The sequence below is a fragment of the Nerophis lumbriciformis genome, linkage group LG21 (genome assembly GCF_033978685.3).
Source record: "Nerophis lumbriciformis linkage group LG21, RoL_Nlum_v2.1, whole genome shotgun sequence".
Taxonomy (NCBI): Eukaryota; Metazoa; Chordata; class Actinopteri; order Syngnathiformes; family Syngnathidae; genus Nerophis; species Nerophis lumbriciformis.
This window is the reverse complement of record NC_084568.2, coordinates 39,029,643-39,050,769: the sequence shown is the minus strand read 5'-3', so window position 1 is coordinate 39,050,769 and position 21,127 is coordinate 39,029,643. Positions and strand designations below refer to the sequence as shown.

Sequence of the window (21,127 nt, the reverse complement as noted above, 5' to 3'; positions counted from 1 at the left end):
AGTTCAATAATAAATAAAACAAAATTGTTATAACTTGCATCAAGTTCAATAATAAATCAAATAAGTGTTATAACTTGCATCAAGTTCAATAATAAATCAAAAAAGTGTTATAACTTGCATCAAGTTCAATAATAAATCAAATAAGTGTTATAACTTGCATCAAGTTCAATAATAAATCAAAAAAGTGTTATAACTTGCATCAAGTTCAATAATAAAAAAAAAAAGTGTTATAACTTGCATCAAGTTCAATAATAAATCAAATAACTTGCATCAAGTTCAATAATAAATCAAATAACTTGCATCAAGTTCAATAATAAATCAAATAACTTGCATCACGTTCAATAATAAATAAAAAAAAGTGTTATAACTTGCATCAAGTTCAATAATAAATAAAACAAAAGTGTTATAACTTGCATCAAGTTCAATAATAATAATTTAAAAAAAAGTGTTATAACTTGCATCAAGTTCAATAATAAATCAAATAACTTGCATCAAGTTCAATAATAAATCAAATAAAAGTGCCACTTTGCAATCTTTGCAAAAAAAAAGGAGGAGCTATGCATTTGGCAAGACAGGGCAAGTGACAGCACTTTTCCCCGGGAGAGCCACCTTGCTTCACTGTGAAACAGCACGGCTGTATGATCAGCTCCCATTTCCTCACACAGTGCAGAGAACAGTCGCGCTTTCAGTGGTCGTGTTTTGATCAAATTTACGGCGCTCACAACATCTGTTAAAACCTCATTGAGTTCGGGGCTGAGCTGCCTTGACGCGAGTGCTTCCCGGTGAATGACACAGTGTGTGCCCGTCACATTTTTGTTTCTCTGCAGGCGCTGGCTCTGGCTCGACGACCTTTGAGGTGCGAGTCACAAATGTATATTTTTGTGTAATTGTGATCCACACATTAGCCTGCTACCCATCCGCGCGAAAGTTTGTTCCGCTTAGCCCCGCCCCCATTTGTTACTGTTGCTATGTCTGTCAAACTTTCGCTTCTATCGAGAAATTTAAAGCCTACAGTAAAAATAAGTACCGGTAATTTCCATTTATTTATATAGCGGATTTCACAGACAGAATCACAAAGTGATTTACAGTGTGTATAGAAAATGAAAGCATAGTAAAAAAAAAAAATCTAAGAATATAATAATACAAAAAAAAAATTTTAAGTGAAATTTCCTCCCGTTCCTCGCGCCCCACCTGTCATGTCTCTATTCCCCACCAGTGGGGCACGCCCCACACTTTGAGAAACGCTGCACTAGAGTATGGAAGAAACTTTCAAAGATGAGGGGAAGTGGGCGTGTACCTGTCAAAGGTGAAGGGAAGTGGGCGTGTACCTGTCAAAGGTGTGGGGAGGTGGGCGTGTACCTGTCAAAGGTGTGGGGTTGTGGGCGTGTACCTGTCAAAGGTGTGGGGAAGTGGGCGTGTACCTGTCAAAGGTGTGGGGAGGTGGGCGTGTACCTGTCAAAGGTGTGGGGTTGTGGGCGTGTACCTGTCAAAGGTGTGGGGAAGTGGGCGTGTACCTGTCAAAGATGTGGGGAGGTGGGCGTGTACCTGTCAAAGGTGTGGGGAAGTGGGCGTGTACCTGTCAAAGGTGTGGGGAGGTGGGCGTGTACCTGTCAAAGGTGTGGGGAGGTGGGCGTGTACCTGTCAAGGGTGTGGGGAGGTGGGCGTGTACCTGTCAAAGATGTGGGGAGGTGGGCCTGTACCTGTCTAAGGTGTGGGGAGGTGGGCGTGTACCTGTCAAGGGTGTGGGGAGGTGGGCGTGTACCTGTCAAAGGTGTGGGGAAATGGGCGTGTACCTGTCAAAGGTGTGGGGAAATGGGCGTGTACCTGTCAAAGGTGTGGGGAAGTGGGCGTGTACCTGTCAAAGGTGTAGGGAAGAGGGCGTGTACCTGTCAAAGGTGTAGGGAGGTGGGCGTGTACCTGTCAAAGGTGTGGGGAGGTGGGCGTGTACCTGTCAAAGGTGTGGGGAAGTGGGCGTGTACCTGTCAAAGGTGTAGGGAAGAGGGCGTGTACCTGTCAAAGGTGTAGGGAGGTGGGCGTGTACCTGTCAAAGATGTGGGGAGGTGGGCGTGTACCTGTCAAAGGTGTGGGGAGGTGGGCGTGTACCTGTCAAAGGTGTGGGGAGGTGGGCGTGTACCTGTCAAAGGTGTAGGGAGGTGGGCGTGTACCTGTCAAAGATGTGGGGAGGTGGGCGTGTACCTGTCAAAGGTGTAGGGAGGTGGGCGTGTACCTGTCAAAGGTGTGGGGAGGTGGGCGTGTACCTGTCAAAGGTGTGGGGAAGTGGGCGTGTACCTGTCAAAGGTGTAGGGAAGAGGGCGTGTACCTGTCAAAGGTGTAGGGAGGTGGGCGTGTACCTGTCAAAGATGTGGGGAGGTGGGCGTCTACCTGTCAAAGGTGTGGGGAGGTGGGCGTGTACCTGTCAAAGGTGTGGGGAAGTGGGCGTGTACCTGTCAAAGGCGTGGGGAAGTGGGCGTGTACCTGTCAAAGGCGTGGGGAGGTGGGCGTGTACCTGTCAAAGGTGTGGGGAGGTGGGCGTGTACCTGTCAAAGGTGTGGGGGGGTGGGCGTGTACCTGTCAAAGGTGTGGGTAGGTGGGCGTGTACCTGTCAAAGATGTGGGGAGGTGGGCGTGTACCTGTCAAAGATGTGGGGAGGTGGGCGTGTACCTGTCTAAGGTGTGGGGAGGTGGGCGTGTACCTGTCAAAGGTGTGGGGAAGAGGGCGTGTACCTGTCAAAGGTGTGGGGAAGAGGGCGTGTACCTGTCAAAGGTGTGGGGAAATGGGCGTGTACCTGTCAAAGGTGTGGGGAGGTGGGCGTGTACCTGTCAAAGGTGTGGGGAAGAGGGCGTGTACCTGTCAAAGGTGTGGGGAAATGGGCGTGTACCTGTCAAAGGTGTGGGGAAGTGGGCGTGTACCTGTCAAAGGTGTAGGGAAGAGGGCGTGTACCTGTCAAAGGTGTAGGGAGGTGGGCGTGTACCTGTCAAAGGTGTGGGGAAGTGGGCGTGTACCTGTCAAAGGTGTAGGGAAGAGGGCGTGTACCTGTCAAAGGTGTAGGGAGGTGGGCGTGTACCTGTCAAAGATGTGGGGAGGTGGGCGTGTACCTGTCAAAGGTGTGGGGAGGTGGGCGTGTACCTGTCAAAGGTGTGGGGAGGTGGGCGTGTACCTGTCAAAGGTGTAGGGAGGTGGGCGTGTACCTGTCAAAGATGTGGGGAGGTGGGCGTGTACCTGTCAAAGGTGTAGGGAGGTGGGCGTGTACCTGTCAAAGGTGTGGGGAGGTGGGCGTGTACCTGTCAAAGGTGTGGGGAAGTGGGCGTGTACCTGTCAAAGGTGTAGGGAAGAGGGCGTGTACCTGTCAAAGGTGTAAGGAGGTGGGCGTGTACCTGTCAAAGATGTGGGGAGGTGGGCGTGTACCTGTCAAAGGTGTGGGGAGGTGGGCGTGTACCTGTCAAAGGTGTGGGGAGGTGGGCGTGTACCTGTCAAAGGTGTGGGGAGGTGGAAGTGTACCTGTCAAAGGTGTGGGTAGGTGGGCGTGTACCTGTCAAAGATGTGGGGAAGTGGGCGTGTACCTGTCAAAGGTGTGGGGAAGTGGGCGTGTACCTGTCAAAGGTGTGTGGAGGTGGGCGTGTACCTGTCAAAGGTGTGGGGAAGTGGGCGTGTACCTGTCAAAGGTGTAGGGAAGAGGGCGTGTACCTGTCAAAGGTGTAGGGAGGTGGGCGTGTACCTGTCAAAGATGTGGGGAGGTGGGCGTGTACCTGTCAAAGGTGTGGAGAGGTGGGCGTGTACCTGTCAAAGGTGTAGGGAAGAGGGCGTGTACCTGTCAAAGGTGTAGGGACGTGGGCGTGTACCTGTCAAAGGTGTGGGGAGGTGGGCGTGTACCTGTCAAAGGTGAGGGGAAGTGGGCGTGCACCTGTCAAAGGCGTGGGGAGGTGGGCGTGTACCTGTCAAAGGTGAGGGGAAGTGGGCGTGTACCTGTCAAAAGTGTGGGGAGGTGGGCGTGTACCTGTCAAAGGTGTGGGGAGGTGGGCGTGTACCTGTCAAAGGTGTGGGGAGGTGGGCGTGTACCTGTCAAAGGTGAGGGGAACTGGGCGTGTACCTGTCAAATGTGTGGGGAGGTGGGCGTGTACCTGTCAAAGGTGTAGGGAGGTGGGCGTGTACCTGTCAAAGATGTGGGCGTGTACCTGTCAAAGGTGTGGGGAGGTGGGCGTGTACCTGTCAAAGGTGTGGGGAGGTGGGCGTGTACCTGTCAAAGGTGTGGGGAGGTGGGCGTGTACCTGTCAAAGGCGTGGGGAGGTGGGCGTGTACCTGTCAAAGGTGTGGGTAGGTGGGCGTGCACCTGTCAAAGGTGTGGGGAAGTGGGCGTGCACCTGTCAAAGGTGTGGGGAAGTGGGCGTGTACCTGTCAAAGGCGTGGGGAGGTGGGCGTGTACCTGTCAAAGGTGTGGGTAGGTGGGCGTGTACCTGTCAAAGGTGTGGGGAGGTGGGCGTGTACCTGACAAAGGTGAGGGGAACTGGGCGTGTACCTGTCAAATGTGTGGGGAGGTGGGCGTGTACCTGTCAAAGGTGTAGGGAGGTGGGCGTGTACCTGTCAAAGATGTGGGCGTGTACCTGTCAAAGGTGTGGGGAGGTGGGCGTGTACCTGTCAAAGGTGTGGGGAGGTGGGCGTGTACCTGTCAAAGGTGTGGGGAGGTGGGCGTGTACCTATCAAAGGTGTGGGGAGGTGGGCGTGTACCTGTCAAAGGCGTGGGGAGGTGGGCGTGTACCTGTCAAAGGTGTGGGTAGGTGGGCGTGTACCTGTCAAAGATGTGGGGAGGTGGGCGTGTACCTGTCAAAGGTGTGGGGAGGTGGGCGTGTACCTGTCAAAGGTGTGGGGAGGTGGGCGTGTACCTGTCAAAGGTGTAGGGAGGTGGGCGTGTACCTGTCAAAGATGTGGGGAGGTGGGCGTGTACCTGTCAAAGGTGTAGGGAGGTGGGCGTGTACCTGTCAAAGGTGTGGGGAGGTGGGCGTGTACCTGTCAAAGGTGTGGGGAAGTGGGCGTGTACCTGTCAAAGGTGTAGGGAAGAGGGCGTGTACCTGTCAAAGGTGTAAGGAGGTGGGCGTGTACCTGTCAAAGATGTGGGGAGGTGGGCGTGTACCTGTCAAAGGTGTGGGGAGGTGGGCGTGTACCTGTCAAAGGTGTGGGGAGGTGGGCGTGTACCTGTCAAAGGTGTGGGGAGGTGGAAGTGTACCTGTCAAAGGTGTGGGTAGGTGGGCGTGTACCTGTCAAAGATGTGGGGAAGTGGGCGTGTACCTGTCAAAGGTGTGGGGAAGTGGGCGTGTACCTGTCAAAGGTGTGTGGAGGTGGGCGTGTACCTGTCAAAGGTGTGGGGAAGTGGGCGTGTACCTGTCAAAGGTGTAGGGAAGAGGGCGTGTACCTGTCAAAGGTGTAGGGAGGTGGGCGTGTACCTGTCAAAGATGTGGGGAGGTGGGCGTGTACCTGTCAAAGGTGTGGAGAGGTGGGCGTGTACCTGTCAAAGGTGTAGGGAAGAGGGCGTGTACCTGTCAAAGGTGTAGGGACGTGGGCGTGTACCTGTCAAAGGTGTGGGGAGGTGGGCGTGTACCTGTCAAAGGTGAGGGGAAGTGGGCGTGCACCTGTCAAAGGCGTGGGGAGGTGGGCGTGTACCTGTCAAAGGTGAGGGGAAGTGGGCGTGTACCTGTCAAAAGTGTGGGGAGGTGGGCGTGTACCTGTCAAAGGTGTGGGGAGGTGGGCGTGTACCTGTCAAAGGTGTGGGGAGGTGGGCGTGTACCTGTCAAAGGTGAGGGGAACTGGGCGTGTACCTGTCAAATGTGTGGGGAGGTGGGCGTGTACCTGTCAAAGGTGTAGGGAGGTGGGCGTGTACCTGTCAAAGATGTGGGCGTGTACCTGTCAAAGGTGTGGGGAGGTGGGCGTGTACCTGTCAAAGGTGTGGGGAGGTGGGCGTGTACCTGTCAAAGGTGTGGGGAGGTGGGCGTGTACCTGTCAAAGGCGTGGGGAGGTGGGCGTGTACCTGTCAAAGGTGTGGGTAGGTGGGCGTGCACCTGTCAAAGGTGTGGGGAAGTGGGCGTGCACCTGTCAAAGGTGTGGGGAAGTGGGCGTGTACCTGTCAAAGGCGTGGGGAGGTGGGCGTGTACCTGTCAAAGGTGTGGGTAGGTGGGCGTGTACCTGTCAAAGGTGTGGGGAGGTGGGCGTGTACCTGACAAAGGTGAGGGGAACTGGGCGTGTACCTGTCAAATGTGTGGGGAGGTGGGCGTGTACCTGTCAAAGGTGTAGGGAGGTGGGCGTGTACCTGTCAAAGATGTGGGCGTGTACCTGTCAAAGGTGTGGGGAGGTGGGCGTGTACCTGTCAAAGGTGTGGGGAGGTGGGCGTGTACCTGTCAAAGGTGTGGGGAGGTGGGCGTGTACCTATCAAAGGTGTGGGGAGGTGGGCGTGTACCTGTCAAAGGCGTGGGGAGGTGGGCGTGTACCTGTCAAAGGTGTGGGTAGGTGGGCGTGTACCTGTCAAAGGTGTGGGGAGGTGGGCGTGTACCTGTCAAAGGTGAGGGGAACTGGGCGTGTACCTGTCAAATGTGTGGGGAGGTGGGCGTGTACCTGTCAAAGGTGTAGGGAGGTGGGCGTGTACCTGTCAAAGATGTGGGCGTGTACCTGTCAAAGGTGTGGGGAGGTGGGCGTGTACCTGTCAAAGGTGTGGGGAGGTGGGCGTGTACCTATCAAAGGTGTGGGGAGGTGGGCGTGTACCTGTCAAAGGCGTGGGGAGGTGGGCGTGTACCTGTCAAAGGTGTGGGTAGGTGGGCGTGTACCTGTCAAAGGTGTGGGGAAGTGGGCGTGCACCTGTCAAAGGTGTGGGGAAGTGGGCGTGTACCTGTCAAAGGTGTGGGGAGGTGGGCGTGTACCTGTCAAAGGTGTGGGGAGGTGGGCGTGTACCTATCAAAGGTGTGGGGAGGTGGGCGTGTACCTGTCAAAGGCGTGGGGAGGTGGGCGTGTACCTGTCAAAGGTGTGGGGAGGTGGGCGTGTACCTGTCAAAGGTGTGGGGAGGTGGGCGTGTACCTATCAAAGGTGTGGGGAGGTGGGCGTGTACCTGTCAAAGGCGTGGGGAGGTGGGCGTGTACCTGTCAAAGGTGTGGGTAGGTGGGCGTGTACCTGTCAAAGGTGTGGGGAAGTGGGCGTGCACCTGTCAAAGGTGTGGGGAAGTGGGCGTGTACCTGTCAAAGGTGTGGGGAAGTGGGCGTGTACCTGTCAAAGGTGTGGGGAAGTGGGCGTGCACCTGTCAAAGGTGTGGGGAAGTGGGCGTGTACCTGTCAAAGGTGTGGGGAGGTGGGCGTGTACCTGTCAAAGGTGTGGGGAAGTGGGCGTGTACCTGTCAAAGGCGTGGGGAAGTGGGCGTGTACCTGTCAAAGGCGTGGGGAGGTGGGCGTGTACCTGTCAAAGGTGTGGGGGGGGTGGGCGTGTACCTGTCAAAGATGTGGGGAGGTGGGCGTGTACCTGTCAAAGATGTGGGGAGGTGGGCGTGTACCTGTCTAAGGTGTGGGGAGGTGGGTGTGTACCTGTCAAGGGTGTGGGGAGGTGGGCGTGTACCTGTCAAAGGTGTGTGGAAGAGGGCGTGTACCTGTCAAAGGTGTGGGGAAGTGGGCGTGTACCTGTCAAAGGTGTAGGGAAGAGGGCGTGTACCTGTCAAAGGTGTAGGGAGGTGGGCGTGTACCTGTCAAAGGTGTGGGGAGGTGGGCGTGTACCTGTCAAAGGTGTGGGCGTGTACCTGTCAAAGGTGTGGGGAGGTGGGCGTGTACCTGTCAAAGATGTGGGCGTGTACCTGTCAAAGGTGTGGGGAGGTGGGCGTGTACCTGTCAAAGGTGTGGGGAGGTGGGCGTGTACCTGTCAAAGGTGTGGGGAGGTGGGCGTGTACCTGTCAAAGGTGTGGGGAGGTGGGCGTGTACCTATCAAAGGTGTGGGGAGGTGGGCGTGTACCTGTCAAAGGCGTGGGGAGGTGGGCGTGTACCTGTCAAAGGTGTGGGTAGGTGGGCGTGTACCTGTCAAAGGTGTGGGGAAGTGGGCGTGCACCTGTCAAAGGTGTGGGGAAGTGGGCGTGTACCTGTCAAAGGTGTGGGGAAGTGGGCGTGTACCTGTCAAAGGTGTGGGGAAGTGGGCGTGCACCTGTCAAAGGTGTGGGGAAGTGGGCGTGTACCTGTCAAAGGTGTGGGGAGGTGGGCGTGTACCTGTCAAAGGTGTGGGGAAGTGGGCGTGTACCTGTCAAAGGCGTGGGGAAGTGGGCGTGTACCTGTCAAAGGCGTGGGGAGGTGGGCGTGTACCTGTCAAAGGTGTGGGGGGGGTGGGCGTGTACCTGTCAAAGATGTGGGGAGGTGGGCGTGTACCTGTCAAAGATGTGGGGAGGTGGGCGTGTACCTGTCTAAGGTGTGGGGAGGTGGGTGTGTACCTGTCAAGGGTGTGGGGAGGTGGGCGTGTACCTGTCAAAGGTGTGTGGAAGAGGGCGTGTACCTGTCAAAGGTGTGGGGAAATGGGCGTGTACCTGTCAAAGGTGTGGGGAAGTGGGCGTGTACCTGTCAAAGGTGTAGGGAAGAGGGCGTGTACCTGTCAAAGGTGTAGGGAGGTGGGCGTGTACCTGTCAAAGGTGTGGGGAGGTGGGCGTGTACCTGTCAAAGGTGTGGGGAAGTGGGCGTGTACCTGTCAAAGGTGTAGGGAAGAGGGCGTGTACCTGTCAAAGGTGTAGGGAGGTGGGCGTGTACCTGTCAAAGATGTGGGGAGGTGGGCGTGTACCTGTCAAAGGTGTGGGGAGGTGGGCGTGTACCTGTCAAAGATGTGGGGAGGTGGGCGTGTACCTGTCAAAGGTGTAGGGAGGTGGGCGTGTACCTGTCAAAGGTGTGGGGAAGAGGGCGTGTACCTGTCAAAGATGTGGGGGGGTGGGCGTGTACCTGTCAAAGGTGTAGGGAAGAGGGCGTGTACCTGTCAAAGATGTGGGGGGGTGGGCGTGTACCTGTCAAAGATGTGGGGAGGTGGGCGTGTACCTGTCAAAGGTGTAGGGAAGAGGGCGTGTACCTGTCAAAGGTGTAGGGAGGTGGGCGTGTACCTGTCAAAGGTGTGGGGAGTTGGGCGTGTACCTGTCAAAGGTGTGGGGAGGTGGGCGTGTACCTGTCAAAGATGTGGGGGGGTGGGCGTGTACCTGTCAAAGGTGTGGGGTTGTGGGCGTGTACCTGTCAAAGGTGTGGGGAAGTGGGCGTGTACCTGTCAAAGATGTGGGGAGGTGGGCGTGTACCTGTCAAAGGTGTGGGGAAGTGGGCGTGTACCTGTCAAAGGTGAAGGGAAGTGGGCGTGTACCTGTCAAAGGTGTGGGGAGGTGGGCGTGTACCTGTCAAAGGTGTGGGGTTGTGGGCGTGTACCTGTCAAAGGTGTGTGGAGGTGGGTGTGTACCTGTCAAAGGTGTGGGGAAGTGGGCGTGTACCTGTCAAAGGTGTGGGGAAGTGGGCGTGTACCTGTCAAAAGTGTGTGGAGGTGGGCGTGTACCTGTCAAAGGTGTGTGGAGGTGGGCGTGTACCTGTCAAAGGTGTGGGGAAGTGGGCGTGTACCTGTCAAAGGTGTAGGGAAGAGGGCGTGTACCTGTCAAAGGTGTGGGGAGGTGGGCGTGTACCTGTCAAAGGTGTAGGGAAGAGGGCGTGTACCTGTCAAAGGTGTGGGGAGGTGGGCGTGTACCTGTCAAAGGTGAGGGGAAGTGGGCGTGTACCTGTCAAAGGTGTGGGGAAGTGGGCGTGTACCTGTCAAGGGTGTGGGGAAGTGGGCGTGTACCTGTCAAAGGTGTGGGGAAGTGGGCGTGTACCTGTCAAAGGTGTGGGGAAGTGGGCGTGTACCTGTCAAAGGTGTGGGGAAGTGGGCGTGTACCTGTCAAAGGTGTGTGGAGGTGGGCGTGTACCTGTCAAAGATGTGGGGAGGTGGGCGTGTACCTGTCAAAGGTGTAGGGAAGAGGGCGTGTACCTGTCAAAGATGTGGGGAAGTGGGCGTGTACCTGTCAAAGGTGTGGGGAAGTGGGCGTGTACGTGTCAAAGGTGTGTGGAGGTGGGCGTGTACCTGTCAAAGGTGTGGGTAGGTGGGCGTGTACCTGTTGGTGCTTCTCAAACTCCAGTTTAATGGGGGACTTGATGCAGTTGCAGGTGTCCTGGTAGGTCTGCCTGAGGGCCAGGTCCATCAGGTGTTTGTGGTACGCCCCCGCCAGGTTTCCGCAGGTGAAGATGATGACATTGGCCAGGATCTGCGTGAATGGAGAGTACGGCGTCAGAAGGTGACGCATGTTTCCAGCGGCTGCCTACAAGCTGGCTCGTGAAAAGCAGATAAAGCCCTCAGGCTCTGTAGGTCAAAAGCAGATAAAGCCCTCAGGCTGTGTAGGCTGCATCTCAACAGCTTCTCTATCCAAGGACATCTTTTATTGTGCAAGTCCTTCCACAACTTTACAGCATGAAGAGCTGCGGTGTGCAAACTTTAGCCACTGACAAATCCAAACATGTCATTTGGATATTTGCATTTTCAACATCAAAATATCAAGTTATAGGTTGGCGGGGCGGAGAGGAAGATTGACTCAGCGTGGGGGGGGCTTCTCAGTAAGGGGGGCTTCACTTGCATCGAACAACTCCGCCTCTCAAAACAAACCTTTTTTTGAGTAAGCCAAAATTTGGTTTGAAATATGTCTTTCTAGCAAAATCCATGGCAGATTGTGAGCAATGAAGCATCATTGTGTGTCATGGAGATGATTTGACCTCTTCAAGTCTCTACACCACCTTCAGATCTATGTGCCCACATAACATTGTTTATGTTTTATACTCTTTAAGTCACAGAAAAAAGAGTTCTTATGAAAAAATGTTTCCCATGAACAGTGTTTGATGTGAAATAATTGGAGCCTTATTAGGTCAATAATTCATATCATTGATTTTGATTTACTTTTATTTTTTGAGCAATGACAGATTTTTTTTTCTTTAATCTCACAAATATTCTCAGGGATCCAAAATGTCCCCTCTCATAAAAGTCTTAATTTTTTTTTCATATATACAGGTAAAAGCCAGTAAATTAGAATATTTTGAAAAACTTGATTTATTTCAGTATTTGCATTCAAAAGGTGTAACTTGTACATTATATTTATTCATTGCACACAGACTGATGCATTCAAATGTTTATTTCATTTAATTTTGATGATTTGAAGTGGCAACAAATGAAAATCCAAAATTCCGTGTGTCACAAAATTAGAATATTACTTAAGGCTAATACAAAAAAGGGATTTTTAGAAATGTTGGCCAACTGAAAAGTATGAAAATGAAAAATATGAGCATGTACAATACTCAATAATTGGTTGGAGCTCATTTTGCCTCAATTACTGCGTTAATGCGGCGTGGCATGGAGTCGATGAGTTTCTGGCACTGCTCAGGTGTTATGAGAGCCCAGGTTGCTCTGATAGTGGCCTTCAACTCTTCTGCGTTTTTGGGTCTGGCATTCTGCATCTTCCTTTTCACAATACCCCACAGATTTTCTATGGGGCTAAGGTCAGGGGAGTTGGCGGGCCAATTTAGAACAGAAATACCATGGTCCGTAAACCAGGCACGGGTAGATTTTGCGCTGTGTGCAGGCGCCAAGTCCTGTTGGAACTTGAAATCTCCATCTCCATAGAGCAGGTCAGCAGCAGGAAGCATGAAGTGCTTAAAACTTGCTGGTAGACGGCTGCGTTGACCCTGGATCTCAGGAAACAGAGTGGACCGACACCAGCAGATGACATGGCACCCCAAACCATCACCCAACCATGCAAATTTTGCATTTCCTTTGGAAATCGAGGTCCCAGAGTCTGGACGAAGACAGGAGAGGCACAGGATCCACGTTGCCTGAAGTCTAGTGTAAAGTTTCCACCATCAGTGATGGTTTGGGGTGCCATGTCATCTGCTGGTGTCGGTCCACTCTGTTTCCTGAGATCCAGGGTCAACGCAGCCGTCTACCAGCAAGTTTTAAGCACTTCATGCTTCCTGCTGCTGACCTGCTCTATGGAGATGGAGATTTCAAGTTCCAACAGGACTTGGCGCCTGCACACAGCGCAAAATCTACCCGTGCCTGGTTTACGGACCATGGTATTTCTGTTCTAAATTGGCCCGCCAACTCCCCTGACCTTAGCCCCATAGAAAATCTGTGGGGTATTGTGAAAAGGAAGATGCAGAATGCCAGACCCAAAAACGCAGAAGAGTTGAAGGCCACTATCAGAGCAACCTGGGCTCTCATAACACCTGAGCAGTGCCAGAAACTCATCGACTCCATGCCACGCCGCATTAACGCAGTAATTGAGGCAAAAGGAGCTCCAACCAAGTATTGAGTATTGTACATGCTCATATTTTTAATTTTCATACTTTTCAGTTGGCCAACATTTCTAAAAATCCCTTTTTTGTATTAGCCTTAAGTAATATTCTAATTTTGTGACACACGGAATTTTGGATTTTCATTTGTTGCCACTTCAAATCATCAAAATTAAATGAAATAAACATTTGAATGCATCAGTCTGTGTGCAATGAATAAATATAATGTACAAGTTACACCTTTTGAATGCAATTACTGAAATAAATCAAGTTTTTCAAAATATTCTAATTTACTGGCTTTTACCTGTATATATATATATATATATTTTTTTTTTTTTACTTTCGCTTATTTATTTATTTGTATATGTTTTTTGTTTGTTTGTTTAATGCCGTTTTTGTCATAGAAAAGTTATTATGGAAAGCACACAAAATATGCAATATTTTCACCAACAAACATTTCAAAGTGTAATATTTGATGGGAATAAGTCATGTCGGAGGCAGATATTTACATATATCCGAATTTAAGTTGTACTTCCTCCATTTCTTTGTCATATTTGAAAACAGCTCGTGTTTTCCATTTCTTCTCTTGATGCTCTGTCAGCAAGCAAACTGTGTGTGTTAACCTTGAGTTCTTTGGTTTGTATTATGGCTAGGGAGGGGAAAGGAAAGAGGGGTTTTTTGGCGTTGGGAGGACAGACCATTTTGGGAGGCGCAATAGAATGTTCTAGGGTTAGACTGGTCTCAAAATGTATATTGGCAAAGCTTTGAAAATCCATCCATCCATCCATCCATCCATCTTCTTCCGCTTATCCGAGGTCGGGTCGCGGGGGCAGCAGTCTAAGCAGTGAAGCCCAGACTTCCCTCTCCCCAGCCACTTCATCCAGCTCCTCCCGGGGGACCCCGAGGCGTTCCCAGGCCAGCCGGGAGACATAGTCTTTCCAACGTGTCCTGGGTCTTCCCCGCGGCCTCCTACCGGTCGGACGTGCCCTAAACACCTCCCTAGGGAGGCGTTCGGGTGGCATCCTGACCAGATGCCCGAACCACCTCATCTGGCTCCTCTCCATGTGGAGGAGCAGCGGCTTTACTTTGAGCTCCCCCCGGATGGCAGAGCTTCTCACCCTATCTCTAAGGGAGAGCCCCGCCACCCGGCGGAGGAAACTCATTTCGGCCGCTTGTACCCTTGATCTTGTCCTTTCGGTCATAACCCAAAGCTCATGACCATAGGTGAGGATGGGAACGTAGATCGACCGGTAAATTGAGAGCTTTGCCTTCCGGCTCAGCTCCTTCTTCACCACAACGGACCGATACAGCGTCCGCATTACTGAAGACGCCGCACCGATCCGCCTGTCGATCTCACGATTCACTCTTCCCTCACTCGTGAACAAGACTCCGAGGTACTTGAACTCCTCCACTTGGGGCAAGATCTCCTCCCCAACCCGGAGATGGCACTCCACCCTTTTCCGGGCGAGAACCATGGACTCGGACTTGGAGGTGCTGATTCTCATCCCAGTCGCTTCACACTCAGCTGCGAACCGATCCAGTGAGAGCTGAAGATCCTGGCCAGATGAAGCCATCAGGACCACATCATCTGCAAAAAGCAGAGACCTAATCCTGCAGCCACCAAACCAGATCCCCTCAACGCCTTGACTGCGCCTAGAAATTCTGTCCATAAAAGTTATGAACAGAATGGGTGACAAAGGGCAGCCTTGGCAGAGTCCAACCCTCACTGGAAACGTGTCCGACTTACTACCGGCAATGCGGACCAAGCTCTGGCACTGATCATACAGGGAGCGGACTGCCACAATCAGACAGTCCGATACCCCATACTCTCTGAGCACTCCCCACAGGACTTCCTGAGGGACACGGTCGAATGCCTTCTCCAAGTCCACAAAACACATGTAGACTGGTTGGGCAAACTCCCATGCACCCTCAAGGACCCTGCCGAGAGTATAGAGCTGGTCCACAGTTCCACGACCAGGACGAAAACCTTTGAAAATATACAACAAAATACCTATTCTGTCTCTGGTGGTTTTTCAACTCAGCTTTAAGTGTCGGAAAGAACTTGGGAGCGAATTGTGACTTGAATTCCCTGGGAGGAACAACTGGTCCAAAACGCAACAGTCATAATATTGATTTTGCTTCAGTATTATTTTTTTGAGGAATACCAGGACAAGCGGTAGAAAAATGGATGGATGGGATGGGACCAGTTTCAAAGAAGAAACTCTGCCTGCATGTGTTATTAGAGTCAACTTTTTCTCATTACAAGTCACCTGTATGTTTTTTTATCCCACCTTTTTTCAAATAGTATTTTTAGACTGCGTTGAAACATTTGCTGCGGGTCACAAACGACCCCCGGGCCGCACTTTGGACATGTGGAGTACTTGTAGGGACAATTATGGTGCCCTTGTCTCTCGCAGACTTGTACGTTTGCCTGACAAGCAGCACATCAAGAAGAAACGTCACAGACATTGATTGTTGACTTCAAGTCCTGAGGTACTCCAACATTACTGGAAATGGCCGCTAAGATGACTTGGTCTCCATGGAGGGGATGGAGGCGAAGGTGAAGGAGCATCTCACCTGCCAGACCAGAGGCTCCAAGTCAGCGGCGGAGGCCAAGCAGACGCTGAGGGTGAGCGTGTGTGACAGGCAGGTGAGGACGCTGGCCATGATGGCGCCTCTCATGGAGAAGGGCAGCATGGTGTAGACCACCAACACGATGAAGAGGAAGAAGGACACCTGAGGAAGAACATGAAGCAGGTATGCACATCAGCACTCACTAAGTTGTCTCCATTCATTACTCCTCAACTATCTAGACCAGGGGTCGGCAACCCAAAATGTTGAAGGAGCCATATTGGAGCAAAAATACAAAAACAAATCTGTCTGGAGCCGCAAAAAATTAAAAGCCATATTACATACAGACAGAGGTGGGTAGTAACGCGCTACATTTACTCCGTTACATCTACTTGAGTAACTTTTGGGATAAATTGTACTTCAAAGAGTAGTTTTAATGCAACATACTTTTACTTTTACTTAAGTATATTTATAGAGAAGGAACGCTACTTTTACTCCGCTACTTTTATCTACATTCAGCTCGCTACTCGCTACTAATTTTTATCGATCTGTTAATGCACGCTTTGTTTGTTTTGGTCTGTCAGACAGACCTTCAAAGTGCCTGCCTTACTGGTGACGTTTCACTTCGTTCCACCAAACAGATGCAGTCACTGGTGACGTTGGACCAATCAAACAGAGCCAGGTGGTCACATGACCTGACTTAAACATGTTGAAAAACTTATTGGGGTGTTACCATTTAGTGGTCAATTGGATGGAATATGTACTGTACTGTGCAATCTACTAATAAAAGTTTCAATCAATCAATCAAAAGTGTGAAGGAAAAAAGATACTTTTTTATTTCAACCGTACATCCCGTCAAAAGCCTAAAGACTGACTGCACAGTTCCTGTCTTCACAATAAAAGTGCCGCTCTATCGCGCCTGCGCTTTCAAAATAAGAGTCTCCGAAAGCCAGCGCAAACAAGCTAGCAAGCTACGGAATTTGCCGCCAATGTATTTCTTGTAAAGTGTATAAAAACGAATATGGAAGCTGGACAAATAAGATGCCAAAAACCAACCACTTTTAGGTGGTATTAGACAGAAAGGAGGAACTTTTTTTCTCCTGCATTTGAAAACGTGGACGTTAAGCACTGCTGTCTGATTACAATCAATGCAAGTCATCAGAATCAGGTAATACACCAACTTATATTCTTGTCAACATGAAAGAAAGGAATCTATATGTGTTAAACATGCATGTATATTCATTAAAACACCTTTAACATGTAAACAAAAACGGCAAAATAAATAAATATAAATTATATACTGTATATATCAATGTATGTGTATATATATATATATATATATATATATATATATATATATATATGATATGTGTGTGTATGTTACTCATCAGTTACTCAGTACTTGAGTAGTTTTTTCACAACATACTTTTTACTTTTACTCAAGTAAATATTTGGGTGACTACTCATTACTTTTACTTGAGTAATACATCTCTAAAGTAACAGTACTCTTACTTGAGTACAATTTCTGGCTACTCTACCCACCTCTGCGTGGGAGCTAGAAGGTAAAAAGGAGTCTAGCGTGGAAGATAACAGGTTCAGAGCAAGGAAACAAAAGTCGTCATCAGTTGTGTGAAAACAAACTACGAAGCAAGACAGAATGACAGGAAAGGCAGGCTTAAATAATAATGTCAGTGATGACAAACAGGTGCGCGTCGGGAACAAACGCGGCAGGTGAAAATAATAAGCAGCCATGGCAACAAACTCAGGTGTACAAAACAGGCACTCAAGGAGTCCAAAACTAACAAAAAAAACACAAGTATCTTGAAAACGTAAACAAAAAATATGATCCGGGCAGCGGATCATAACAGCATCATTTGAAAAGTCACCCGCTAGAGAATGAAGAGTGCTTGAAACTCCGCATGTCAACATCTCCGTTTGGTGCCACACCCACAAAATGCCCGAGCAACCATTTCCACATCAACACCGTATGAAACAAATAGTCAACAACAGAAGGAGGTAACGTCCGCAGGAACCTACCACATAGTGAAGGACATACACTATTTGATTTCCTATTATGCAGCTCATTTTTATTTGACACTTATTGAAATATCTTGTGTGACATCATGCACAAAAGTGCACTTTATTTGTTTTAAACTAGTGTAGTGGCGTTCTGTACAAAAAGTGCACTTTAATTGAGTGTTGTTTTGATATGTCATCTTAGTGACATCATGCACAAAAGTGCACTAATAGCTTGTTTTAAAATGTCTCTGACAATCTTGCGCTTTCTGTTTGGAAATGACATGAATGTTTGTGCCACTGCTCAATAACTCTTTAATAAATACACTTTTACTTGTGGTTTCCCTCTCTGCATGAAAGTTTAAAATAAGAATATAAAGAAGAATGTTTTAATGTAGACACATAGAATCATCATACTGCTGTGATTATATGCATCAAGTGTTCATTCAAGGCTAAGGCTAAATATCCACATATATATGGTGTATGGTGACATGGACTAAACATATCCACATATACAGGTAAAAGCCAGTAAATTAGAATATTTTGAAAAACTTGATTTATTTCAGTAATTGCATTCAAAAGGTGTAACTTGTACATTATATTTATTCATTGCACACAGACTGATGCATTCAAATGTTTATTTCATTTAATTTTGATGATTTGAAGTGGCAACAAATGAAAATCCAAAATTCCGTGTGTCACAAAATTAGAATATTACTTAAGGCTAATACAAAAAAGGGATTTTTAGAAATGTTGGCCAACTGAAAAGTATGAAAATGAAAAATATGAGCATGTACAATACTCAATACTTGGTTGGAGCTCCTTTTGCCTCAATTACTGCGTTAATGCGGCGTGGCATGGAGTCGATGAGTTTCTGGCACTGCTCAGGTGTTATGAGAGCCCAGGTTGCTCTGATAGTGGCCTTCAACTCTTCTGCGTTTTTGGGTCTGGCATTCTGCATCTTCCTTTTCACAATACCCCACAGATTTTCTATGGGGCTAAGGTCAGGGGAGTTGGCGGGCCAATTTAGAACAGAAATACCATGGTCCGTAAACCAGGCACGGGTAGATTTTGCGCTGTGTGCAGGCGCCAAGTCCTGTTGGAACTAGAAATCTCCATCTCCATAGAGCAGGTCAGCAGCAGGAAGCATGAAGTGCTCTAAAACTTGCTGGTAGACGGCTGCGTTGACCCTGGATCTCAGGAAACAGAGTGGACCGACACCAGCTGGACTGCTGCTGAGTGGTCCAAAGTCATGTTTTCTGACGAAAGCAAATTTTGCATTTCCTTTGGAAATCGAGGTCCCAGAGTCTGGAGGAAGACAGGAGAGGCACAGGATCCACGTTGCCTAAAGTCTAGTGTAAAGTTTCCACCATCAGTGATGGTTTGGGGTGCCATGTCATCTGCTGGTGTCGGTCCACTCTGTTTCCTGAGATCCAGGGTCAACGCAGCCGTCTACCAGCAAGTTTTAGAGCACTTCATGCTTCCTGCTGCTGACCTGCTCTATGGAGATGGAGATTTCAAGTTCCAACAGGACTTGGCGCCTGCACACAGCGCAAAATCTACCCGTGCCTGGTTTACGGACCATGGTATTTCTGTTCTAAATTGGCCCGCCAACTCCCCTGACCTTAGCCCCATAGAAAATCTGTGGGGTATTGTGAAAAGGAAGATGCAGAATGCCAGACCCAAAAACGCAGAAGAGTTGAAGGCCACTATCAGAGCAACCTGGGCTCTCATAACACCTGAGCAGTGCCAGAAACTCATCGACTCCATGCCACGCCGCATTAACGCAGTAATTGAGGCAAAAGGAGCTCCAACCAAGTATTGAGTATTGTACATGCTCATATTTTTCATTTTCATACTTTTCAGTTGGCCAACATTTCTAAAAATCCCTTTTTTGTATTAGCCTTAAGTAATATTCTAATTTTGTGACACACGGAATTTTGGATTTTCATTTGTTGCCACTTCAAATCATCAAAATTAAATGAAATAAACATTTGAATGCATCAGTCTGTGTGTAATGAATAAATATAATGTACAAGTTACACCTTTTGAATGCAATTACTGAAATAAATCAAGTTTTTCAAAATATTCTAATTTACTGGCTTTTACCTGTATATGGTGTATGGTGACATGGACTAAACATATCCACATATTAATAAAAGAGCCCTACATTTAGGCTCTTTATTGTTGTTGATCTTGCTTTGTCTTTTTCCTATCTTTACTTTTGTCTTGCACTGGACTTTTATGTAAAACTGAAATACACACAATGACAAATGTATAAGCTATGTGATTCAAATAATATACTGAAATGTAATACACAATATGTAAGTATTAGCTTTACACAAATATACAATATTTGCTCTGATAGTGGCCTTCAACTCTTCTGTGTTTTTGGGTCTGGCATTCTGCATCTTCCTTTTCACAATACCCCACAGATTTTCTATGGGGCTAAGGTCAGGGGAGTTGGCGGGCCAATTTAGAACAGAAATACCATGGTCCGTAAACCAGGCACGGGTAGATTTTGCGCTGTGTGCAGGCGCCAAGTCCTGTTGGAAATTACAAATACTGCTGAGTGTTGAAACTATTTCTATGGTGTAAATATATGACTGGCAGAAATTTTAAGTCCTCAAAAGATCCATTAAAACAGTGCACATAAATCGTTTTTCAATAAACATCTTACTATCAAATTGAACCACTTTCCACCTTAATATTGAGTTATATAAACAAGTTAAACAGTTTACTTACAGACTTCTCTTTTCCAAGGCTTGTAAGAGCGAACACAACTTGTCTACTTCTCAATTGTCTCATCAGCTTCCGGCTTGACGACGTCATCAACTGACTTCCTGACATCGTCAACCCGGAAGTGCCCAAACAAATCAAGCGTAGTAGTTTCCTATCGCCACTAGGTGTCAATAAGAGTCTACAATAAAATGGGCATAACAGAGTCCTTACAAATGATTACATAAATATAAAGTACAAATAATAAAAATCCAGTAAATAATCCATCATTTTAATATATATTTGATCAATTTACTCAAATTAAAAGAGCATGAGTAAATTGTATCACAAAAATAGTAATAAAGTAATTATTAGGATTTTATCAATTTGCTTCAATTAAAATAATACAAGTAATGTGATGCAATGACAAAATTATCATATAAATATAAAATAATTACAAATAATATATCATAACAATTTAGTAACTGCTCCTTGTATTAAATATTTTTCAACAATTTACAAAAAAAAACTGAAGAAAATATTGTAAGTAACTTGATAGTCATTACAAAATCTATTTAGAAATATGAGGTAAGTTAAAAAAAATATGTACTGAAATAAAACTAAGGTAATTCATAATAAATACTGCAATTATATTTTTTTAATTTACTTAAAATAATAATTAATACAGCCCCTGCAAAAGTTCAAATATTATATCCTGTAAAACAAACCAAGTCTTTTCTTTTACTTTCAACACAAATAGTCAACTCGTGATCCTAAACAAACCAAGAAGATTCCTAAGAACTGGGAAGTTTTGTCTTGTAAAAGTGAATAAAAATAAAAATGGGTAACAAAAGAAGATATGAGAAAGAGAGAGAGTGCAATTTTGATTTGATCAATTTACTGAAACTAAAATAATAAATTGATCAAGTCCTTACAAATGATCAAATATAAAATAGGTTCAATAGTATATGATTAAAATCCAGTAAATAATCAATAGACAAATGTTGTTGTTTTTTAACAATTTACTTAAAATAATGTCCTTGCAAGATGAACATATCATATGAAGAACATTTGTTGACTGTGATGAGCGTGTCCTACTTCCTAGATGCTATCATGTGAGCCTGCTGACTTCCTGTTGTGGGCCTGCACACCAAACACATGATGAACTCTGACCTTCCTGCCAGGCTGATGCTCTCCTGACTCTCTCAGAGAGAGAGAGAGAGAGAGCAGGAACTCGCTCTGGTGCTCTTCTGAAGTTCATGTTCAGGTGACTGCTGAGTACTGACGACTGGCACACGGAACACTGCAGACAAGTCATACTTTGCTGGAGTGAAGTCCTTCTACTACATCTGTGACTTTCTACAACATCTGTGTCTTTCTACAACATCTGTGTCTTTCTACAACATCTGTGTCTTTCTACAACATCTGTGTCCTTCTACTACATCTGTGTCCTTCTACAACATCTGTGTCCTTCTACAACATCTGTGTCCTT

General features: G+C 48.0%; 1 protein-coding gene across 1 annotated transcript in view; it reads right to left on the bottom strand.

Moving 5' to 3' along the window:
- The window catches only part of adcy2b (adenylate cyclase 2b (brain)), a 281,820-nt gene that overhangs the window by 134,303 nt on the left and 126,390 nt on the right, over positions 1 to 21,127 (bottom strand). Inside the window, exons 6-7 of the mRNA XM_061982391.2 lie at positions 14,908 to 15,066; positions 10,110 to 10,259 (exon numbers count right to left, since the gene is read on the bottom strand). Of these exons, the coding sequence (XP_061838375.2) occupies positions 10,110 to 10,259; positions 14,908 to 15,066 (309 nt within the window). The remainder of the gene's footprint in view (positions 1 to 10,109; positions 10,260 to 14,907; positions 15,067 to 21,127) is intronic.